We start from the raw sequence: 25199 nt of genomic DNA on the forward strand, positions 1-25199 counted from the left end.
CTCCCTTTATTCCCATACTTTCCCTCCTGCCATTCAGTCAATGCTGTATCGATGCTAGTATCTTTCCTGTAATACTGTGGGCTCTTATCTTGTAAAGCAGCCTCATGTGCAGCACGTTGACAAAGGCCTTCTGAAAATCCACGTACATAACATCCACCGATCCTTCTTCTTTCTATCCTGCTTGATGTTTCATCAAATCATTCTAACAGATTTGCCAGGCAAGATTTTTCCTTATGTAAACCATAGTGAGTTTGGTCTGTTTTACCTTGTGCCTTCAAGTACCCCTAAACCATATCCTTAACAATAAACTCCAACATCTTCCCAAACATTGATGTCAGGCTGACTGGCCTATAATGTCCTTTCTTCTGCCTTCCTCACTTCTAGAAGAGTGGAGTGACATTTGCAATTTTCCGGAGCTCCTGAACCATTCCAGAATCAAGTGATTCTTGAAAGATCATTATTAATGCTTCCACAATATCTTCAGCTACCTCTTTCAGATCTCTGGGGTATACTCCATCTGGTTCAGGTGACTTACCTACCTTTGGACCTTTTAGTTTCCCAAGCACCTTCTCCCTAGTAATTGCAACTGCACTCACTTCTGCCTCCTGACACTCATGAACTTTTGGTATACTGCTAGTGTCTTCCACGGTAAAGGCTGATGCAAAATACTTATTCAGTCCATTTGACATTTCCTTGTCCCACATCTCTACCTCTTCAGCATCATATTCCAATAGTCCAATATCTACTCTTGCCTCTCTATTACTCTTTTCATGTTTTCTCTCAATGATTTGGATGATGGAATTGATGGCTTTGTTGGAAAGTTTTCAGTGCAATATGAAGATAGGTGGAGGGGCAGGTAGTTTTGCGGCAGTGGAGAGGCTTCAGAAGGACAGACACAATCGGAGAATGGGCAAAGAAATGGCAGATGGAATACAGTGTTGGGAAGTGTATGGTCATGCACTTTGGTAGAAGAAATGAAAAGGGTGACTGTTTTCTCAATGGAGAGACAACACAAAAAAAAACTGAAGCACAAAGAGGCTTGGAGTCCTTGTGACGGATTCCCTTAAGGTTAATTTGTAGGTTGAGTCTGCATTGAGGAAGGCAAAGGCAATGTCAGCATTCATTTCTAGAGGATATAATGGAGATGAGGAGGAATTTCTTTAGCCAGAGAGTGGTGAATCTGTGGAACGTTTTGCTACAAGCAGCTGCAGAGGCCAAGTCTTTATGTATATTTAAAGCAGAGGTGGATGGATTCTTGATTGTTCAGAGCAGGAAGGGATATGAAGAGAAGGCAGGAGATTCGGGTTGAGAGGAAAATTGAATCAGCCATGATGAAATGGCAGGACAGATTCAATGGGCCAAATGGCCTAATTCTGCCCCCTGTATCTTATGGTCATAGTCTTATATATCTGAAAAAATTTTTGGTATCCTCTCTGATATTGTTGGCTAGCTTACCATCATATTTCATCTTTTCCCCCCTTGTGGCATTTTTAGTTCCCTTTCATTTGTTTTTAAAAATTTCCCAATCCTCTAACTTCCCAGTAAGTTTTGCTAATTATATGCTCTCTCTTTTACTTTTATGTTGGCTTTGACTTCCCTTGTTCACCACAGTTGCATCATCCTGCCTTTAGAATATTTATTTTTCTTTGGGATGTATCTAAGCCATGCCTTCCAAATTGCTCCCAGAAACTCCAGCTCATGCTGCTTTGCTGTCATCCCTGCTAGTGTCCCCTTTCAATCAACTTCATTCAGCTCCTCTCTCATGCCTGTGTAATTCCCCTTACTTCACTGTAATGGTAATACATCTGACTTTAGCTTCTCCTTAGATTCTATCATATTACGATCACTGCCTCCTAAGCATTCCAGTTGCCAAGTCAAATCTGATTCACAACACAACACTGAATCCAGAATAGCTGATTCCCTCACGGGCTCAACCACAAGCTCCTTTAGAAAGCCATTTTGTAGGCATTCTACAAAAACTCTCTTTTGGGATCCAGCAACAACCTGATTTTTTCAATCAATCTGCACATTAAAATCCCCCATGATTATCGCAACATTGCCCACTTTACATGCCTTTTCTACCTCCCATTGTAAGTTTAGCCCACAGTCTGGCTGCTGTTCAGAAACCTGTACTGTACATAACTCCCATCAGGGTCTTTTTACCCTTGCATTTTCTTAACTCTACCCACAATGATTCCACATCTTCCGGTCCTATGTCATTTCTTCCTAAGGATTTGATTTCATTTTTTATCAACAAAGCCACACTACCCCCTACCTGCCTGTCTTTTTGATACAATGTGTATCATCGAATGTTAAGATCCCATCTATAGTCTTCTTTCTGCCACGACTCAGTGATGCCCACAAGTTCATACCTGCCAATCTCTAACTGCGCTATAAGATCATCTGCTTTAGTCCATATACTGCGTGCAATCAAATATAGAACCTTCAATTCTGTAGCCGACAAGCTTTTAGATTTTGTCCCACTTTTACACAGCAACTCATCCCACTGATCATAATTTTTCCCTATCCTCTGCCTGTCCTGCCTGACAGTCTCACTACACACTGCCTCTGTTTGTTAACCAACAGTCCTATCCTCAGCCCTGTCACTCTGGTTCCCACCTGCCTGCCAAATTAGCCTAAACCCTCCACAACATTTCTAACAAACCTGCCCACAAGGCTATTGGTCTCCCTCGGGTTCAGGTGTAACCTGCCCTTGCCGTACAGGCCACACCTTCCCCAGACGAAATCGCAATGATCCAGAAATCTGAAACCCTGTCCCCATACACCAATTTCTGAGCCACCCATTCATCCTACTCTTACTCTCACTGGCACGTGACGCAGGCAGCAATCCAGAGATTACTACCCTGGAGGTCCTGCTATACAGCTTTCTACCTAGCTCCCTAAATTCTCTCTTCAGGGCCTCCTTGCGTTTCCCCCTTTAGAATCCCGTGGACCAGATCCCTGAACCTGGCACCTGGGAGGCTACATACCATCCAGGTGTCTCTATCGCGTCTACAGAATCTCGTGTCTACTCCTCCAACTATGTAATCCCCTATCACCACTGCAGTCCCCTTCTCGCCTATTCCCTTCTGAGCCACACTGCCAGACTTAGTGCCAGAGGCACAGTCATTTTGGATCCCCCACCCCCACCCCCACCCCCGTAGGTCGTTCCCTTTAGCAGAATCCAAAATGGTCTATTTATTATTGAGGGGAACAGCCATGGGGGACTCTGCACTTACTGCCCGTTTCCTTCACTCTCCTCACAGCCAACTGAGGGGCATCTACCTCCCTGTAGCCTCTACCTATCATCTCCGCAGTTTCCCATATGAGCTGAAGGTCATCAAGTTGCAGCAACAGTTCCTTAACACGTTCTCTGAGGGGCGGCAGCTTGGTGCATGTGGTATCCCAGAATTCCCACATCTCACACAAAGAACACAACACAATATGGAGTCACTCTCATTGCTTACTATGTACCAAGAGACAAAAAATTAAGAATAAAGAAGAAACTTACCTCAACCAAGCCCGATAAGCATAAAGCCTCCGCACTCTAACACTAGCCTACTTATAGAATAGCTGCTCCATTAGTCCCTGTCTCAATTTTATTTTCCTTTGCTGATGCATGAGGCCTCCTGGCCAATTCAACTGTGACTACACCGCTGAAGTTTCGCGAGAGCTCCTTTATTTAAATCTCTCGCTCATTGACTTGCGTGAGACCTCCTGCACCAATTTGACTGCGACTGACACTTGAATGGTTAGTTGCAATATTTTCTAAGGCTATTATTAGCAGTGCAGCAGAATTAGGAAAAATGTTTGGATTTTACCTCTTAACAATGTATCTATCCTTTATAAAGTTGCAGTTGTTTAAACAAAGTTTTGCTTTACTTATATTTTGGGGATGTAGACTTTACTGGCAATATTAATATTAGAATTTTTGTTAAAAAAGTAACCCCATTCAAGGGCAAATTTACCCATTAGTGAGAAACTCAAAAATCGTTGCCCTGCTAATAACCTCAGGCAGTTGCTTTCAGTTTATGCTTGAGATACACAGAATGGAGTGATGTTGTGGTATTTACACAGCAGATCTAATCTAAACTTGCCACTGAAACATAAGCCTTGTCAGTGTCAGACTAAGTTCTTTGTAATGACATGTTATTGCCTATCTTAAATTGCCTTTGGACATGTGCTGGTGAACCGTCTTCCTGAACCATAACAGTCCCTCTGGTGAAGGGTCTTCCTCAGCACTTCATGGAAAAGTTTCAGAATTTAGAGCCAGCAATGCTGATGAAACAACAATGTATTTCCAAGTGAAGGCAATGTGTGACTTGGAGGGAAACATGAAGATGGTTTTTTCCATGCGCCTGGTGCTTGTCCTTTTTGGTGGTAGATCTTTTGGGTTTAGGAGGGGCTGCCAGAGTAGCCAGGGCAAATAAATGAAGTGAAATTTCTAGGGAGTCGCACTGCAGCAATAGTGCTCTGTACTCAAAGGAGTGAATGAAACACATTGGCCACTTTGTCATGCATTGTATCAAGATTTGTGAGTTTTGTGTGAGTCATACTATTCCAGCAAACAGAGCATATTCTACCACATTCTTCAATGGTAGGAATATAGAATTGAGATGCAGATTTATTGATTGTTAGAGCAATCTGAAAGAGTTTAATATTTTTCCTAATTCTCATAACAATGTTAACTGTTCTATTCTCTCCACATTACAATCCCATCCTTCAGTGTATGCTACATAAAGAGCAACCTCCACAGTTCTCAATAATTCCAAAGATTCACAACTATCTGAAAGAAAATTTTTTTCTCATCCTGGTCTTAAATGAATGATACCCGTACATCACTCAATTCTAAATCCTCCACAGGGACGATAGGGTAGATCCTCAGCATCTTCCCTGTTGTCCCTGTCAAGGATTAATGTCCATCTGAACTGAATCTAACCAATACTGTGATGTTAGTTTAATACTGGAATTAGTACTGTATATTAGGCTAAGTCCACCAGTCTCTACAGCTTAATAGATAGAGCAGAAGGTACAGATGCCTGAAGTCCAACACCATCAGATTCAAGAACAGCTACTTCCCTTCAACTATTCAGTTCTTGAACCAACTGAACACCCTAATCACTACCTCAGTACATCACCTTGACCACTTTATGAATTAGAGGACTTTTTAAAATTCTAATTGTGTTCTTTCTTGTAAAATGTAGTATTTTTATGTTGATGTCTTTCTTGAAAATGTTGAGTATCTGACATTATGTGCCTATGAAGCTGCTGCAAGCTTTCCATTGAATCCATGCATACACGTATTTGTGCACATGATAATAAATTTGACATTGACTTTAACCTACTATCATAATATGTCTATGTCTCTTTGAAATGCCTTGCTCATCTCTGAATGCTTATCTGATATTAGACCAATATCAGTGATAAATTGAAGTGGTCTGGTTATCAGTTTATATTCAGACTGATATCACTAGCATTAATCCAATACTATCTGATATTAGAGTCATGTGAATTTGAACTATGTAATGTCTTATTATACAGGTATATAAATATAGCCCTAGAGTATGGTGGTTGTCCATCATGTCTGACAATGACAGGAAACCTGTGCGGAGAGTTTTTAAAGTGAAAACACTGTTTCCATTGGGGCAGTTCCACTCTCTCGACCTCAGGCCCATCAGTTTATTTCCATATAAGATTTATATAGTCATAGAGAAGAACAGCACAGAAACCGGCCCTTTGACCCATCTAGACCAAATACTGAAACCATTTAAATTGCCTACTCCCATGGACATGCACATTGACCATAGCCCTCCATACTTCTGCTATCCATGTACCTATCCAAACTCCTTGTCAACCTTGACATTGAACTCGCATGCACTACCTGTGCTGGCACCTCATTCCACACTCACACGGCCCTCTGAGTGAAGAAGTTTCCCCTCATGTTCCCCTTAAGCTTCTCACCTTTCACCCTTAACCTATGACCTCTGGCTGTAGTCCCACCCAGCCTCAGAGGAAAAAGCCTCCTTGTATTTACCCTTTTTATACCCCTCATAATTATGTTTCCCTCTCTCAAATTTCCTCTCAATCTTCTACGTTCTAAAGAACACAATCCTAACTTACTCAATCTTTCATTATAATTCAGGTCTTCCAGACCCAACAACATTCTTATAAATTTTGTCCTTTTGACCTTGTTTACATCTTTCCTGTAGGTAAATGACCAAAAGTACACTCAAGACTGCAAATTAGGCCTTACCAACATATTAAGCAGCTTCAACATAACATCCCACCTCCTGTACTCAATACTTTGATTTATGAAGGCCAATGTGCCAAAAGCTTTATTTTTGACCATATCTACCTGTGATGCCTCCTTCAATGAATTATCAACCTGTATTCCCGGATCCCTTTGTTCTACCACACTCCTCAGTACCCTACCATTCACTGTGTAAGACCGACCCTGGATGGTCCTACTGAAGTGCAAAACCTCGCACTTGTCTGCATTAAGTTCCATCTGCCAATTTTCAGACCATTTTCCCTGCTGGTCCAGATCCCTGTGCAAGCCTTGATAGTCTTCCTCACTGTCCACTACACACTCAATCTTGGCGTCATCCGCAAATTTGCTGATCCAGTTAATCACATTATCATTCTGTTCATTAATATAGATGACAAACCACAACAGAAACAGCACCGATCCCTATGACATCCCACTAGTCACAGGCCTCAAGTCAGAGAGGCAACCATCTACTACCACTCACTGGCTTCTCCCACAAAGCCAATGTCTAATACAATTTATGACCTCATCTTAAATGCCAAGCAGATGAACCTTCTTGATGAACCTGCCATGCAGAAATGCCTTACTAAAGTCCATGCAGACAACATCCACTGCCTTGCCTTCATCCACTTTCCCGGTACTTCCTCGAGAAAAATATAAGAAAAATTATACAATTACGCATGAAGCCATGCTGACTATCCTTAATCAATCCATGTCTGTCAAATACTTACATACCTGGTCCTTTAGAATACCTTCCAATATCTTTCCCGCAACTGATGTCAGACTCACCAGTCTATAATTTCCTGGTGTATGTTTAGAGATTTTTTTAAACAGCAGAACAACATTGGATATCCTCCAATCTGCTGGTACCTCTCCTGTCATTAAGGATGATTTAAATATCTCTAGTAGGGCTCTGGCAATTTCTGCACCGGCCTCCCACAGGGCCCAAGGGAACACCTTGTCAGGCCTTGGGGATTTGTCCACCCTGATTTACCTCAGGGTAGCAAACATCTCCTCCTCTGTAATCTGTACAGGTCCATGAAGTCGACGCCGCTTTGCCTCACTTCTATAGACTCTGTGTCCATCTCCTGAGTAAATACAGATGCAAAGAACTCATTTAAGATCTCCCGCATTTGTTTTGGCTCCTCACATGGATTACTATTCTGGTCTTCCAGAGGACCAATTTTGAACCTTACAATTCTTTTGCTATTAACATGTCAATAGAATCCTTTAGGATTCACCTTCACTTAGTCTGCTAGAGCAACCTCAGTCCTTCTTTTGGCCCTCCTGATTTCTTTCTTAAATGTTTTCTTGCATTTTTAATACTCCATAAGCACCTCATATATTCCTACTTGCATATACCTGCTATGCACCTCCCTTTTTCTCTTAACCAGGGCCTCACTATCTCTTGAAAACTATAGTTCGCTGTATTTATTATCTTTATCTTTTATTCTGACAGACACATACAAGCTTTATACTCTCAAAATTGCACTTTTCAAGGCCACCGGCTTACCAAGTACACCTTTGCCAGAAAACAGCCTGTTCCAATCCACACTTGCCAGATCATTTCTGATATCATCAAAATTGGCCTTTCTCCAATTTAGAATCTCAACCCCTGGATCAGACCTATCTTTTTGCATGTTTATTTTGAAACTAATGGCATTGTGGTCACTGGGTGTAAGGTGTTCCCCTACACAAACTTCTGTCACCTGCCCTGTCTCATTCCCCAATAGCTGATCCAGAATCATGTGCTCGGTCACACTCTGCAAGTGCTGCTCGTCCCTCCTGCAACCAAGCCTTATGAATGGCTGCAACGTCATAATTCCAGGTGAGCCCGGGGCTCATCTGCCTTTCCTACGATACTTCTCACTTTGAAATATAGGCAGCTCAGGATAATAGTGACACCATTGATGCACCATCAATAACTCTCGGAGACGTGAGGTGAGATATCGGCTTTTATTGGCTGGAAGAAAGAACAAGCAGCAAGTGACCACCACACTACATCCTGGAGACTGCGGCCGGGGCTGTGCCTCCAATCGCCTTTATACCGGGGTCCGTGGGAGGAGCCACAGGAGCAGTCGGGGGGGGGGGGGGGCGTGTCCAGACAGGTATATGTAGTTCACCACAACCATGCTCAACCGTTTGATTCCTGACTTTGTCTGAGGTCTTACCAACATCTGTCTCCACAACCTCTCCATGAACTGTTCTGGCAATCTGGTACCCGTCCCCCTGTAACTCTAGTTTAAACCCCACTGTGCAGCATTAACAACCCTTTCCATTAGGACTTTAGTCCCCTTCCAGTTCAGGTGCAAACTGTCCCTTCTGTTCAGGCTCCCCTTCCCCGGAAGAGAGCTGAATGATCCAAAAATCTTAAACCCTCCTTCCTACACCAACTCCTTAGCCACGTGTTAAACTGTATACTTTTCTTAGTAGTGACCTCACTATAACGTGGCATGGGTATCAATCCTGAGGTCACAACCCTGGAGGTCCTGCCCTTTAACTTAGCACCAAACTCCCTGAACTCCCTATGCAGAACCTCGTCACTCATCCTGTCTGTGTCCTACATGGACCACGACCTCTGGCTATTCACCCTCCCACTTAAAAATGCTGAGGATTTAATCTGCGATGTTCCTGATCCTGGCACCCAGGAGGCAACATACCATCCGGGAATCTCATTCTCGCCCACAAAGAACCTCCTGTGCATTCCCCTAAGTAACGAATTTCCGATCACCACACCATGCCTGTTCTCCCCCCAACCCCTTCCCTTCAGAGTCACAGAGGCAGATGATCCGGAGTTCATCCAGTTCCAGTTCCAACTCCTTAATGCGGATTGTTAGAATCTGTAGCTGGATGAACTTCTTCCCGTCAGGGACACTGGGGGTCTCCCTGCCTTCCCACATCCTGCCAGAGGAGCATTCAGCTATCCTGCCAGGCATCTCTACTGTCCCAACTGAGCAGATATAAAGAAAGGAAGGAAAAAAACTTCACGTAGAATCTTTTCATTTTTGCCTTCTCTGACTGAAGCCTCAAAGAGCTAAAGCCTCACCACGCTAACTCTGTCCATGCCAATGATGGCTGCTGTGACGATGGCCACTCTGCCTGTCCCTTTAATGCTAATCAATCCTAAACACCAATGGTTGCTGGTCAGAGCTCAAATAAACTGCTGCAGTCCTCCGCTGCCTTTTCCTACCTGGTCAGTGGACCCGAGTGACGTCCCCTCCTCTCAGACTTCTGATTGGTCACTAGTGAGAGTACAAAAGAAGTCAACGTATATATTCAGTTTTCTACAGCTACGTAATACAGTAGAGAAACGTACAGCCAGTCCAGCACAAAGCAACAATACCTGCCCAGGCTACCCAGAGAGCAACTCGCAAGCTCATGGCTTACATCACCAAGGAGGACAAGAGAAGTCCCACTCCACATTGCACATTATCCTGACTCGGAAATACATCAGAGACCAATGATGAAGCTAAATGCTGATCAGCACTGTGGGAGTACTCAATGTTTATGCAAGCACCTCACCAATAGCAGTAGGATGGGCAATGAGTAGTGATTTTGCGGGCAATATCTAAATCACAAATGTGAAAAGAGGTTTTTTTGAGGGGGGAATCATTGTTGTAATGTAGAAAAATAACAAACAACTCATTATGCAGCTCTGAGATGATGGCCTGTGACATTGATTGAGAGATGAATATTGGGGATCCTTTTGGAATTCTTCAAAATAACATTGTGGGATCTTTGTGCGCCTGAAAGAATAAACAGGACCATGATTCCTGAAGGATAGCACTTCAGCTCTTCTCAGAGCTACATATATGTTGACTATATTTTGTGTTAAAATACCTGGAGTGGAATTTGGACCCACAACCTTTGGCTCAGGAGTAAGATTATTGCCAACTGAGACAAGTTAGTGTGTGCAAAATGCGCACTCTGATAAATGTGAATGAAAGCTTACAACTTACGATTGAAATTTTAGTTTAACTTAACATTTAGAGTTAAATTTTAGCACGACAAAATGGAGTTCAATTTAGTTGTATTAATTCAAGTAATTTGTCTAAATGGCAGTTTAGTTTTTGTGAGTTTTTGTGAGTTGAGCTTGATTTTGGTTTAGCTTTTGTGAATTTATATTTAGACTGGATGGAAGTTTAGTCTATCTGATTTATAAACTGGATTACATTGCTGTATTTAAGTTTTCGAAATACTTGTTTTTGTAACATGTAGTTTAGTTTGATCAATCGTAGCTCGAGTTGGGTGCATATGAGTTTAAGTTTTCGTGAATTTTGTTTCTCCCTCAACTGTGTTAACACGAGGAGGTTAATTTGCTACAGTAGGACTTTGGTATGAAACGTTTCTATAGGGTGGAGCCGGAGATGCTGTATAAGGGGACACGGGTCTCACGGGAGGGAGTTATTCTCTGTCAAGATGAGCGGCCAGTTACTGGGTGGGTGTCTCCTGCTGCTGCTCGCGGCCAGCGCCGAGCTGAAGACAGGCTCGACCCGGTGCCCACCCTGCGTGCCGTCAGAATGTCCGGCTCTGCCGCCCGGAGGCTGTCCGCTGGGCGAAGCGCCCAGTCCGTGCCGCTGCTGCACGGTGTGCTTCGCCGGCCAGGGAGAGCCGTGCGGTGGCCGAGACTCCAAGTACGGCCGCTGCGCCCAGGGCTACGAGTGCGTCCGTACCGGCTCCAAGCGGAAGGGCCGGGGGCACTGCGTCTGCAAGTCCCCTGAGCAGGTGTGCGGTAGCGACGGCATCACCTACAGCACTGGCTGTGAGCTGAGAGCAGCGGCGCAGCGGGTGGAGAAGGCGGGAGGCAGCCCGGTGACCAAAATTCGGAAAGGAGCCTGTGAGAAAGGTAAGCGCTCAGGTCCCGAGGAGAGAGTGAACTGGAGGGATGGGGAGAGGGGGTAGAGAGAGAGAGAAAGGCGGGACAACGCAAACACGAGGAAATCTGCAGATGCAGGAAATTCAAGCAACACACACAAAATGCTGGTGGAAGTACAGTCGACGTTTCGGGCCGAGACCCTTCGTCAGGAGGGGAAAGAGAGCCAGTGTAGTGCCCAGGAAGGAAGGGGCGGAGATAGGGAGGGGGGAGAAAGGAAGGGAAAGAGAGAGGAAGTGAGAGGTAAGGGGGAAAGAGAAGCTGGGAGGGAGAAAGGAACCTGTGAGAAAGATGTGCTCGCGGGTGGAGGGAGTTGAGAAAGGAGAGAGGTGGAGACTAGGGAGATGGTAAATGAGGTAGAGAGAGAGGGGGGAGTAAGAGGGTGAGATGGGGAAAGGAAGGAAAATGGGAGTGAGGAAGACTGCGAGACAAGGGAGGGAAGATGTGAAAGAGAAAACGTTAAATGGAGGGGGAATATATGGAAAAGAGAGGAAGGGAGGGGTAAGTGAGGAGGGACAGGAAAGGGAGTGGAGATAGTGCGAGGAGGTAATGAGAAGGAGGGGCCATAGCGTGGGTAGGGGGCAATAGTGAGGGGCATAATGGGTGGCAAGGATAGTGAATGAGGGGAGAGAAGAAGAAAGGGAGGGGATGGATGCAGCCAAAGATGAGAAAGAAGTGAAATAAAATGGAAGACTACAGGAGGCAAGAAAGCTGTTGAACAGGTTGAAGGAAACAAAAGATAGAGTGAGAAGGGCGAGTGCGGATTGAAAGGGAAAGTTGAAGAGAGGCGGGTGTGTTAAATAGAACAGAGAATGAAGCACAGAAAGGAAGGGAGAATGAGACAAAGAACGTGCAAGAGTTTGGAAAGTGTAGTTGATAGATCAGGGAGAGTTTGGAAAGGGTAGATGATAGATCAGGGAGAATTTGGAAAGGGTAGATGATAGATCAGGGAGAGATTGGAAAGGGATACTGTGGGAAATGATGGATGGTGAGGCAGGGACAGAACAAGAGAAAGGCAGAATGCAAATGGGAAAAATGTCGGTGTGGAGCAGTGGGGTGACTGGGGGATGGAGGGAGACCAAGTAGAATAGTGAAGAGAAAGAGGGAAGAAAAGATCCATTTTTATGTGATTTCCTGGCAGTCCTGTAATTGGAAGTGCCACAGCCCATCACCTTCCAGCTAGCCTCTTCTCCTCCCCCAACCTTTTTATTCTGGCATCTTCCCCCTTCTAATTGCTGAAGAAGGGTCTCCGTCGGAAAATCTACTATCTCTTTATTTCCAGAGTTACTGCCTGACCTGCTGAGCTCCCCCAGCAAGTTGTGCATTTTGTTTTGGATTTCCAGCAATTGCAGACTTCCATATTTATAACAGGCCTGCCTATTTTTAGATGGGACATTATTAAAATATGCAAATTAAGATCCTATGTCACTTGCATATGACATGTATAGGTCGGTAATACCAGTGTGGGTTGGCCTTACTGCGGATTTTAAACAGAATTTGTATGTCAAGAAAAAAATTGTACTTTTTAGAATGTTGCCAAAGTAAATATTTTCACATTTTCCCACATAGTACTTATTAGACTATTTCCTCTATGGATTCTGCATCTTTCTCACACTGGCTTTCCTGCCTCCCTTTGTCAACAAACATGGACATAGTACATTCTGCTCTTTCTGACTATCCTTCTTGTGGATTGGAAATAACTCCCGAGCCAATGCTGAATTTATACTCCATTTGTAACAGGCTTCCAACACATTCCTAATCTGTTCCCAGTACTCCAAATGCAACAAGCTCTCATGTTCTGCATCAACACTTTTGAATGGTGTCACAAAATGCCCTTTGAAAATCCAGCTCCAGTAAATCTCCAAGAAACTGTTGGATTGTTCAAAAATCTTGGATGTTTCTTCAGTCCTGGGCTGAACATGTGCTGATTCCAGCATTCCATTTAAACTCAGCCCGATTCTAGTCCCTCCCTCTACCTTGAACTGATCAAACCCTTGTTTCTCACTCTTCTGAAGCTCACCAGAGCAGTGAAGTTCACTCGTCCTATTTCACGCATTCCCTTTAAACACCTGGACCGCAGGACCTGCCCTTCCTTGAACTGACCTGGTTCCCCTTCTCCCTCAAAACTCACCATGGCCTTATTTCCTGCACTTCCCCCTACTCTACCAAGGAGATGGTGGTGGACTTTAGGAGATCTAGGCCTCATATGGAGCCAGTGATCATTAATGGAGAATGTGTGGAGCAGGTTAAGACCTACAAGTATCTGGGAGTACAGTTAGACGAGAAGCTAGACTGGACTGCCAACACAGATGCCTTGTGCAGGAAGGCACAGAGTCGACTGTACTCAACCGCCAGGAGTAAGATATGTTAAAGTGCCGGGGTTAGGACTCTATGTATTTAAGTAAACTACTTAAGAACTTTTTAAAAGCTATCATTAATGCTTTTTGAGAGGGTGATTTAGATGCATATATTTTTACTGAGTTAAGTATTGTATGTAATTAGTTTTGCTACAATAAGTGTATGGGACTTTGGAAAAAATTTTGAATTTCCTCATGGGGATGAATAAAGTATCTATCTATCTATCTACTCCTACCAATTTCAGGTTCACTGAAAAATGTATTATGCTACTGTGCCACAAAGTATTGGAATTTAAATTATTGTTGTCTTCAGTAGTTAAAATCTGCTGGTCCAGCACCACCATGTATCTAGGTCTGCCAGATATACTGATTCCTTCTTATCTACCCTGCTAGTTACATGCCAAAATATCAGATACATGAAATTGTGTGATATAGGGGATAGAATAGCTATTCTCAAAATAAAAAATATTCCGAGCAGGTTATGCAAACATATAGATGTAGCACTGCAGACACAAGCACAGGTAGAAGTGAAGCTCAGAAGGCCACATAATTTTAGGTTTTATTCACAGCAACAATGAAAATAAAATCAGGAAGTCATTCTTATACTTATAGAAAACAAGTAGAGCTGAAGGAGTCTCCTTAATGCTGGGCATACTATTGTTTTAGAAACTATATCTAAACATTGGAGACAAAGATTTACAAGAATTATATCAGGGTTGATAGATTATAGTTATGCAGAACAATTTAAATGTTATTTGGTTCAATTGGTCATATTAGTCTAAATCTGAGAAGCAGTTCAGAGTTCATTATAGATAGGTGCCTGTAATACAGGCAGATATCAAAGGTACAGTAATGTTAATATTACATGTTAAATGTAAGTGGTATCACAAATTGTTTAGAATGAGGATAACATTCCCGGATAGGGAATTTGGGCATAAAGACTGACCAATTGAACGTTCTTCTCACAACCAAAACATACAATATTGTCATTTCAACAAATGTATGAAATGATCTTGTAACCGCTGCTGTAAGTAAATTTTAATTGTGTATGTGGATACATCTACTTGTGTATATGACAATAAACTTAACTTTGACTTTGACATTCCACTCACTGTGTATTATGAATTTGTATCACTGTGTATATGTATTATCAACTTCATTACACAGCTAGTAGAGCTGCTGCCTCACAGTATCCGAGATGCTGATTTCATTCCTGACTTCAGGTGTTGTCTGTGTGGAGTTTGCATGTTCTGTCTGCGTCTGCATGGATTTCCTCCCAGTGCTCCAGGTTCCTATATCTCTAAGATGTGTGGTTATACAGCCACTGTAAATTCCTCCAGGTGCGTAGGTAAGTGGTAGAATCTAGATGGAGCTAATCTGCATGTGGGAGATTAGCAAATGGGATTAATGTAGGACTATTGTAAATGAGTGTTTGATGTTTAGCACAGACTTGGTGAGTTGAAGAGCCTGTCGTTGTGCAGTATGATGCCAAGTGTAAAGACTTTGGAATGTTCATTCAGTAGCTGTGATGATTTCCTTTGTATTTGTTTGATCTCAGAATCAGAATCCAGTTTATTATCACCAGCATGTGTTGTGAAATCTTGCAATCAGTATAAAAATTGGGCATTTTTTATTTATAAATATGTGAACTATTAACAAAAGGGAAGCTATTCCAGATTATTTCCAAAAGAATGAATTTTGAGATTAGGGGAGATTTATCACAAAAGGTAAACAACTTCTTTTTGCTACAAGTGGCTGTCAAAATATAGGTTGGTTAAAAGAGAATCAAATGAATATTTTAAAAGGAAAAAGATGAAGGGATATGGTAAAAAGGGTAAAGGCTATGCATGGATAACTTTAAAGTGCCAATGTTGACTCAGGACAGTGGGCAAATGAGGTGTTTTTCTGTAATGAAATCTGTGCTGTGAATTCTAAGATTGTATCTGCTAGCACAGCAGCTGAACCAGGATGTGTGCTAAAAGAACTTCCCCCACATACTTGACATTATTCAGTTAGTTTGTGTCTGTTCAGAACAGTCTATTTTTGAATGTCATGCAATGCCTGTAAATGAATTATGGTCAATGCTTCAATCAGATCATTTTCGTGAGTAGAGAATCTTTTTCAAAGAGACTTGTAAATCCAAAAGAAGAATCATTTTTTCATTAACTATTCAAGGGTGGCTTTACTACTCTGGGATGAGAATTTAAACTTTAGCAATCAAAGGGTCACAGAGCAATACTGCATAGATACAGGCCCTTCGGCCCAATGTCCTTGCTGAACATGGTGCTCACCCAGTTAGTTCCAACTTCAGCCCATATCCTTCTAAGCCCCACTTCAATGTACCTATCCAAGTGTTTCTTATATTATACTATTGCACCTGACTCAACAACTACTTCTGGCATCTTGTTCCATATACTTGCCACCCTGTGCATGAAAAAGTTGCCCCTTGCAGCCCTTTGATATCTTTCCCTTCACACCCTAGATCTATTCTCCCAAGTTTTGGTCTCTCCTACCTTGGAGAAAAGGCTATTAACATACACCTTATCTACAGTGCCTATAAAAAGTGCTCACCCCCTTGGAAGTTTTCGTGTTTTATTGTTTTGCAACATTGAATCACAAAGGATTTAATTTGGCTTTTTTGACACTGATCTACAGAAAAGGACTCTTTTTCATCTCAAAGTGATCTAAATTAATTACAAATATAAATCACAAAATAATTGATCGCATAAGTATTTATCCCTTTCAAGTCAGTATTTAGCAGATGCACCTTTGGCAGCAATTACAGCCTTGAGTCTGTGTACATAGGCCTCTATCAGCTTTACACATCTGGACACTGCAAATTTCCCCCATTTTTCTTTACAAAACTACCGGTACTCAAGTTCTGTCAGATTGCATGGGGATCATGAGTGAACAGCCATTTTCAAGTCCAGCCATAAATTCTCAATTGGATTGAGCCCTGGACTCTGATCTTGGCCACTCCAGGACAGTAACTTTTAAACCTTTCCTGCGCAGCTTTGGCTTTAGGACCATTGGCTTGCTGGAAAACAAATCTTTTTCCAAGTCGCAGTTCTCTTGCAGACTGCATCAGGTATTTTGCTGCATTAATTTTACCCTCTATCTTCACAAGCAGTGAAGCATCCCCACAGCATGAAGCAGCTACTACCGTGCTTCATGGTAGGGAGGGTGTGTTTTTGATTATACAGGGTGTTTGGCTTATCCCAAACATAGCGTTTAGTCTTACGGCCAAAAAGCTCAGTTTTGGATTCATCAGACCTTAGAAACCCCGTCCAGCTGATTTCAGAGTGCCCCATGTGCCTTCTGGCAAACTCTAGCCAAGATTTTTTTATCAACAGTGGCTTTCTCTTTGCCACTCTCTCTTAAAGCTGTGACTGATTAAGCATCCAGGCAACAGTTGTTGTATGTGAAGTCTCTTTCATCTCAGCCACTGAAGCTTGTAATTCCTCCAGAGTTGTCGTAGGTCTCTTGGTGGCCTCCCTCACTAGTCCCCTTCTTGCACGGTCACTCAATGTTTGAGGACGGCCTGCTCTAGGCAGATTTACAGCTGTGCCGTATTCTTTCCATTTCTTGATGATTGACTTAGCTGCATTCCAAGGGATATTCAGAGACTTGGGAATTTTCTAGTATCCATCTCCTTGCTTTTCAATAACCTTTTTGCAGAGTCGCATGGAGTGTTTTTTTGTCTTTGTTGTGTAGTTTTTGCCAGGATACAGACTCACCAGCAGTTGGACTTTTCAGATACAAGTGTATTTTTATTATAATCAGTTGAAACAACTTGACTGCACACAGGTCTCCAAAAACAGATATCCATTTAACAAATTCTGTGACTTCTAATACCATTTGGCTGCACCAGTGATGATTTGATGTGTCATATTAAGGGGGGGGGGGGGGACGGTTTGAATACTTATACAATCGATTATTTTGTGTTTTATATTTGTAACTAATTTAGACCACTTTGTAGAGATCTGTTTTCATTTTGACATGTAAGTCTTTTTCTGTTGATCAGTGTCAAAGAAGCCAAATTAAATCCATTGTGATTCAATGTAGTAAAAAACATGAAAACTTCCAAGGGGAGTGAATATTTTTTATAGGCACTGAATATTTCTCATCATTTTAAACATTTCAGTAAAGTTATCCCTCATTCTGCTATATTCCAAGGAAATCCTGGACAACATGTGCCATTGCTGATGCCAAACACAAAGAATATTGCACATAAAGAAAATGTAATACTACCTTTAATTCTTTAGATTCAACACATCTCCCCACCCTTCTCGGCCATGTTTAATGCACACTACCTGTAACGATTTTGAGCAAAAGTCAACTCCTCTTCTAGATGGTGACAAGGGTTTTGCAGTTTGAAGTACAACTCTCAGGGTGGGGAGTTTCATCTGCTGTACTCTGGAATTGTACTGATGGTTCTGTATTCCAGGTAGCCTGCTGGCACATGGGGCAACCCTTATAAGGTGGTGAATCTCTGGAATCCTCTACCCCTGAGGACTGTGGAGATCCATTTAAATAATTATGTGACTTCTAAAACCAATTGGCTGCACCACTGATGATTTGGTGTGTCATATTAAAGGGGAGGTGGGGGTTGAATACTTACGCAGTCAATTATTTTGTAAGATTGGGGGTTTGAGAACTGACACAGAAGAGTTGCTGAGGGTGGGAAGATCAGCAGGATTGAAATGAGTGGCTGGCAGACAGGCTAGAGTGCCTTCTGCTGGCATTTTCAATGGAGCACGTTTGATGATCTTTGTGGTACAGTAGCACAGCAGTTGGCGTAATGCTATTACAGCATGTGCTGTAAGATAACGGTTTAATTCCTGCCACTGTCTGTAAGGAGTCTGTGTGTTCACCCTATGACCATGTGTGCTTCCTCCAGATGCTCCGGTTTCCTCCCACATTCCAAAGATGTAGGGTTAGGGTTTGTGAGCTGTGGGCATGCTATATTGGTGCCGGAGGTGTAGTGACACTTGCACAGCACAATCCTTGGTGTACATATGAGAGTAAAGCTGATCTTTATCTTTAATGCTGGCATTTTATTGAGGTGGCTTTGCCCTCGAATGGAATGCCAGGATCCACAGTCAACAACCCTAATGCTGATGCAGCAACGAGTGGCTGCAGTTGTCACTTTGCCCATTTACTGCCGACATCAATGAAGATACCACCAGAAAGTGATAAAGGTAGTCCCTTTAATAAACTCCAAAAGATGTTAGAGTGCATTTCATGTTTTCTCATAGTGAAGTTACTGCAGATTAATTCTAAAAATTTCTTTGGAGGTGATGTTCTGGAGTAAAATTCCAAGTACAGTGACAGAAGGAATCTCAATTAACATGTTGATAGTGGATTTCCAAAGCAAAGGAAGTTTTACATTTGTAAATGCCATACTGAAGCCTAAGGCATTGGTGCCTGTGAAGTCTCTTTCTGGGGTTTAGTCATTACTGCACAAAGCAGCTTATATACGCACTGTACAACAGCAATGAAATAACAAACAGATAATCTCCCAGTGATGTTGACTGAAGGACTAATCTAGATTTGTTCGTTAGTTATGTGCCATGTCATATGATGTGGCCAATCATGGTCTTTCCATGACCATGATAGTTCTCAGCAAACTTTTCTACAGAAGTGATTTGCCGTTGCATTTTTTTTGAGCAGTGTCATTACAAGACGGGTGACCCCAGCCATTGTCAATACACTTAAGAGATAGTCTGCCTCTCATCAGTGGTTGCATAACCAGGGTGTGTGATATGTACCAGGTGCTCATGCGACCATCTACCACCTGCTCCCATGGCTTCAAGTGACTGTGATCTGGGGTGGGAGGGGGGTGTAAGCAGGTGCTACACTTACCCAAGGGTGACCTGCAGGCTGAAGGAGTGAAGGAGTCCCTTGCACCTCCTTTGGTAGAGAAATATCTCCACCCTGTCATCCCAATATTGATTAGTGCACAAAAAGGACTTAATTGTTCTTCTCCAAATGCACCGTTTCTAAAGTAGGGGAAAAGAGCCCAAGTTTCAGAAATTGAGCAATGGACAGTATCTGCTGGTGATGCAGCACACCTTCAGTACAACACTAAACATCAGCTAGTCTTTGAAACAATATTTGAACCTAAAACTTACTGATCCAGAGGCAAAAGCACAGGCACCAAGAGAATCAAGCATGGCATGGGAATCAGTAAGAGGTTCTTCAGACAGGATCCTAGTGGTATCAAATGTTGGCTTGGCCCTGTACCTAGGTGGCAATGGCTAGTAAGAGAGGACGTACTTTTAAGGTGATTTGGTGAAAGTATAGGGGGATATCAGAGGTAGGGTTTCTCCACAATGAGTAATAAGTGCGTAGAATGCACTGTTGAGGGTGGTGGTAGAGGCAGATATATTAGGGACAGTTAAAAGAGATAGGCACATGGATGAAAGAAAATTGAAGGGCTATGTGGAAGGGATGGGTTAGATTAATCATGGAGTAGATTAAAAGATCAATACAACATCATGTGCCGAAGGACCTATATCACTTCCACAATCTGCGACCTTCCACCGAGTTAAGAGGCGGGTAGTATTCCATATCTCAGACCAATCGAAGAGCGATACTATCTTCTTAATGCCAAGACTAGTTTGTTTGCAAGTAAATGTTACAAAGTGATTTTTGATTGATGTTCATTGGTGGGTTATGTGATCACAATCAAAGGAGATAGGAATTTACAGGCAAGTTCTGCCAACATGATTGTTTTACATTGTGACTTCTGAAACTTGTAGAAATCCCAAGTGAACCTGGTGACATTTCTTTAAGTCACTATTTCTGAAAGAGCCCAGGAGATGGTAAATCTGTAGCTTTCCGTTCTCCTATCATTAGTAAGACACAGGGTTTGTGAATTAAGCCAGAGGAATTTCTGTGGGGCCTTGTGAAAGGCAAAGAAAAGATTATTAAAAGTGTAGCAAGAACAAGAAGGCCTCTCCACCAGGAAGAATCAAGTTTGCCAGCCTTTCCCTGCAACAGAACTATGGCAGGGGATTAGGGTTGCTGAATGGCCAGCTGACAACTCAGGTGCAGATAGTTGGGGACATGGTCAGCACATTATAGAAACTAGCCTTCCCTCCATGGATTTTGTCTACATAGCTTGTTATCACTGTAAAGAAGCCCACGTAATCAAAAATCCCACCTACCCCAGATATTCTGTCTTCTCTCCCCTCCATCAGGCAGGAGATACAAAAGCCTGAAAGCATGTGCCATCATGCTTCTATGCCCTATTCTAACACTATTGAACAATCCCCTTGTATGTTAAGAATGGACATACTTTGTTATTACCTTGCACTTGACTGACTGCACACACAGCACCTCCTTTGTAACTGCAATACTTAATCTGTATTCTGTTATTACTTTCCCCTGTACTGCCTCAATCCACTGATTTATGTAAATGATCTTTATTGATGAAATGCAAAATGAAGTTTTTCACTGTACCTTGATACACAATAAACAAATTTTTAAATTTCTTTTGAAATCCCAAAATCTCATAATTCTGCAGTTTGGCATTTAAAGAGGTTACTTGAAGCTATTCTGCATATCTGCTGGAAATGCTATTAATATTTGCATTGCAAGGAAAGATTGCTGGTGTTTTGAATCTAGTGCTTTAAAAATGTTTAAAGGTTCGAAGTTTCAAAGGTCCAATTTAATGTCAGAGAAATGTATACAATGTACCTCCTGAAATGCTTTTTCTTCACAAACATCCACGAAAACAGAGAAGTGCCCCAAAGAATGAACGACAGTTAAATTTTAGAACCCCAAAGACCTCCCCCCAGCTTCCCCCCTCCATGGTATTTATATACAATGTATATAAATAGTTAACAGTTTTATTGGGAAATAAACAATTCATGTCTGTTCTTGTTTGTCATGACATCCAAATTCAGGCACATTTAGTCCCATTCTGGATAATGAAAAGAATAATAGTTCAGGCTTCAGTGAAATTGAGCACAGCAAGTTCTTAGACTTAAGAAATAATGTTTCGTTCAATGACATTGAATCGGGAATAAGTATTGGTCATGATTTAACTCAGTTGCTGTTCTTCAACTTAGTCCCATGAAACGTCTTACATGCTTCTGAAGAGGAAATTTAGGACTCAGTTTAATATTACATGGAAAGATGGTGCCTCTAAAACTGCAGCACTCTCAGCTGAACCTCAGTGCCATTGTAATGTCTGCTCAAACCTATGGAGTGGAGTTTGAACTCTCAATCTTCTGTCCTGAAGGGAAAAAATTACTATCCGCTGAGATGTTGCAAATTATTTTTTTCTCATTGAGGAAGATAGCATTTATTGATGTCTTCTTCAAACATACACCATTTAAACTGAATTCTACTGCTATAAATCACAACAGCATGTTGCACTGAGAAACTAGGCCGAATGTCAGACACTGATTCAGGGAGTATTTAAACAGTTTAAATCTGGAACTAAAAATAATTAATTGAAGTATAACTAATAGTGTATTATTGGACACTAATTTTAACTAAAATATAAATAAACGGTTGTATGGGTATGATACAGTGCACTGAGTGAAGCATATAGTCTTACATCAGGCAGTCAGGTGCTGCACAGCAGAACAATCAGGTGCAGAACACATTACAAGGGTTGCATTCACTTTAATTTGCTGAGGTGAATATGCTCTGCAGTGCACAAAGCTATGTCTGCCTCTAGGAGGTGATACTGCAGTGGACATCCGATATCCAGTCCTAACCATGCTCAGGAACCTTGCAGTACACGCATGGTGATGGTGGATCCAGATCCTGGGCGCCAGCCAGTCAATGCAATCACTAGGTCACACGGCTTGAAGAAACCACGAGCCTTGCCAGCTTCCATTGCAAACTTCACTCTGTGATCAACATAATCAGACCAGATAGCATCGGCTGGTGGTTTGAAGAGGACCGGGAAAATACCCCAGTAAAGATGGGCCTGCCACGCAGTCTGAGGTTCAGGAGTTACAGCGAGGATAGGAGCTTGTGGGCGATATCTGGACACAAGGTGTGCAGACCTGCCAGATTTGGTCAGGACTATAATAACAGCAGCAAGGCATTTAAAACAGGCCTGCACAGCACCAATGGCAGCAGTCTCTGTTGTGTCTACCATGGGAAGTGCTAGATGAGCGATCTCCAAATACAATTGTCGATGATACATTGCAACCTCTGCCTCACGAGCTATCAAGTGCTGTGTTTTTATGGCCTCAAGGGGATAATCTCCTTTAGGAGTTTCTCTGGACAACATGATGCAATCTGCACCATCTAGTACAGCATTAGCTACATCACTGCCCTCGGCTCAGGTGCGTCTGGGTTTCTTAATCATGCTCTCCAACATCTGGGTAGCACAGATGACAGGTTTGTCTGCTCTGTTACAATGTCCAGTCATCATTTTCTGAGCAAGAAAGACTTACTCACTTGGGATTTCAATGCCCAGGTCACCATGAGCAACCATGATGCCATCACTAGCCTCCAGGACCTCATCAAATCGACAAACTCCCTCGTGGTTCTCTATTTTGCTGATGATTTTGATCTTCTTTCTCACCAAGGACTGTTCGCACAGCGTCAACATCAGCACCCTTGTGAATGAAGGAGGCAAACACCATGTCTACTCCTTGCTCCACACCAAATTTTAGGTCTTGGATATCTTTCTCTGATACTGCTGGAAGGTCAACTGCTGCTCCTGGCAAGTTGACACCTTTTTCGCTGTCCAGAACACCACCATTCTCAATCTCAGTATTACAATAATCTGCACCTTTGTCCAACACACGGACACTAATTAAGCCATCATCTACATAGATTTGGCTGTCTTTTTCAACCACTTTAGTCAGATTCTTGTAGTCCACAGAATATTTTCATCACTTTTGTCTTTATAGGCATCATCAAGTGTGATTTTAAGCTTAACTCCTTTCTTAAGTTCAACGTCAGCAGTGCCACTTCCCTTGATGAGTCCAGTGTGGATTTCAGGCCCTTTTGTGTCCAAAGCAATGACAACTGGCCTATAGTCGATGGGGTTGTCAGCAAAGCTTTCTGTGGCTTCATGGACATTCTTGATAGATTCTGCGTGGTACTCATGTTTTCCATGCGAAAAATTCATCCGTGCAACATTCATTCAAGCTTTGATCATCTCTTTTAGCATCTCAACAGATCTTGATGCGAGGCCAATGGTACAAATAATGCCAGTGTTGCAAGCAATTGTTGCTTCAACAAGCACAGGTGCTCCAGAAAAGTGTCAGCCATAGCAGCATGCAACTGCTGCCTTTGAATGAAGGCTGTTCCCATTTCGTGTTGCGCATCTTTTGAGGTTGGTATGGTTGCTGCTGATTCTACCCTCTCTTAACTGCACAAAGATGTTGCAAATTTAAGCTCACTTCTCCTCCTAATCTGTATGTCCGACTATGGAATAAAAAAAACCTTGTTTATCCAATTACTTTCTGTTATGAAGTATAAACTTCAGAAGTTAACCTACAAATATCAGAAATCCTGAAATAAACATGCGCCTATGGAAAAACTCAACTGGTTTGGAGAGAGAAAAGTCTGGTTACTCATGTTACATGTTTATAAGAATAACATGAAGAGGTCTTTTAGCTCCTCAGCTCTTTGCCATTCAATTAGATCATGCTGATCTTTGATCTCATATGCCTGCAGAATCTTTGAGCAACAATCAATCGCAGATCTAGCATTTACAATTGACCTAGAATTAATTTGCAATTATGGGTAAATGATTATACCACACTCTATATTTTAACATCTTTTCCACCATAACTCCTGAAAGACCAGGTTTAGACTTCAAGTTGCATGTGCTAGTCTTGAAACTCTTCATCAAATGTGAGCCTTCTTCACTACAAAGGCCATCTGATGTGCATTCATTGGGATGCTATAGGAGACAGAACATTGTGCTTCTGAGGAAAGGGCTAAAAAACTTAACTGTTACTGACTGCATAGAATCAGCATGCTGCAAATAATCTTCAACATAGTCTTGGAGTAAATCACCACCACCGTCTCAGGACATCTAGAAATAATCATTGACATACACCTAAATCTAAGGAAGATGTTCCCAACCTGGGATCCACAGACCTCTCAGTTAATGGTAGATGTCCACTATATAAAAAAAGGTTGGAAAACCCTGATCTAAAGAACATATACTAAAAATCCATGAAAAAATGTCATTATATGTAGAATGTTTTCCACTGGTGATGCATTGGCATTAAATTTGTATTAACCTGTCTGTTAAGGGTTCTCTGATGGCTAAGAGAGTTTATCCAGTGGTTGAAGGACAAATACATCCATCCTCTGGAAGTACATTGACCTTTGATCACGTGCCAACAAAGAAGGACCAATCAGTATCAGCAGCTATTTTGGTCCTCCCTGTCTTCCAAGTACCCAAGTTATGTACAACCTGTACATACAGATCAGTGTTTGAGAGACCAGTGGGACAATTTACCATCTGCTGCAGGCATCTTCTGCTGTGTAGGAACTGTCTGTAGCTGCATTTCTGACCTATGAACTGTTCAGGTTTATAGTTAACAGAAATGGAAACCTGTCATATCCTAAGAAGGATCTGTATAAGGCTTGTGTAAATAGACCAACAACTATAATTTTACACTTAAATGTTTAAGCCAAACAATTGTGTTAGATGTGACAGAGTATCACTAAAATGCCTCCATCCTGATTATGTATTATTATGTAG

At 42.2% G+C, this 25199-nt stretch overlaps 1 protein-coding gene and 1 pseudogene across 1 annotated transcript in view; one reads left to right on the top strand and one right to left on the bottom strand.

Annotated features, from left to right (window-relative positions):
- Positions 1–10650: 10650 nt before the first annotated feature.
- Positions 10651–25199, top strand: part of igfbp7 (insulin-like growth factor binding protein 7) — a 33775-nt gene continuing 19226 nt past the window's right edge. The window contains exon 1 of the mRNA XM_073042611.1: positions 10651–11114. Within this exon, the coding sequence (XP_072898712.1) occupies positions 10688–11114 (427 nt within the window). The 5' untranslated portion in view covers positions 10651–10687. The remainder of the gene's footprint in view (positions 11115–25199) is intronic.
- On the bottom strand, positions 22060–23843 carry LOC140726347 (pyruvate kinase PKM pseudogene; annotated as a pseudogene).

This window comes from Hemitrygon akajei, chromosome 4 (genome assembly GCF_048418815.1).
Source record: "Hemitrygon akajei chromosome 4, sHemAka1.3, whole genome shotgun sequence".
In the NCBI taxonomy this organism is placed as follows: Eukaryota; Metazoa; Chordata; class Chondrichthyes; order Myliobatiformes; family Dasyatidae; genus Hemitrygon; species Hemitrygon akajei.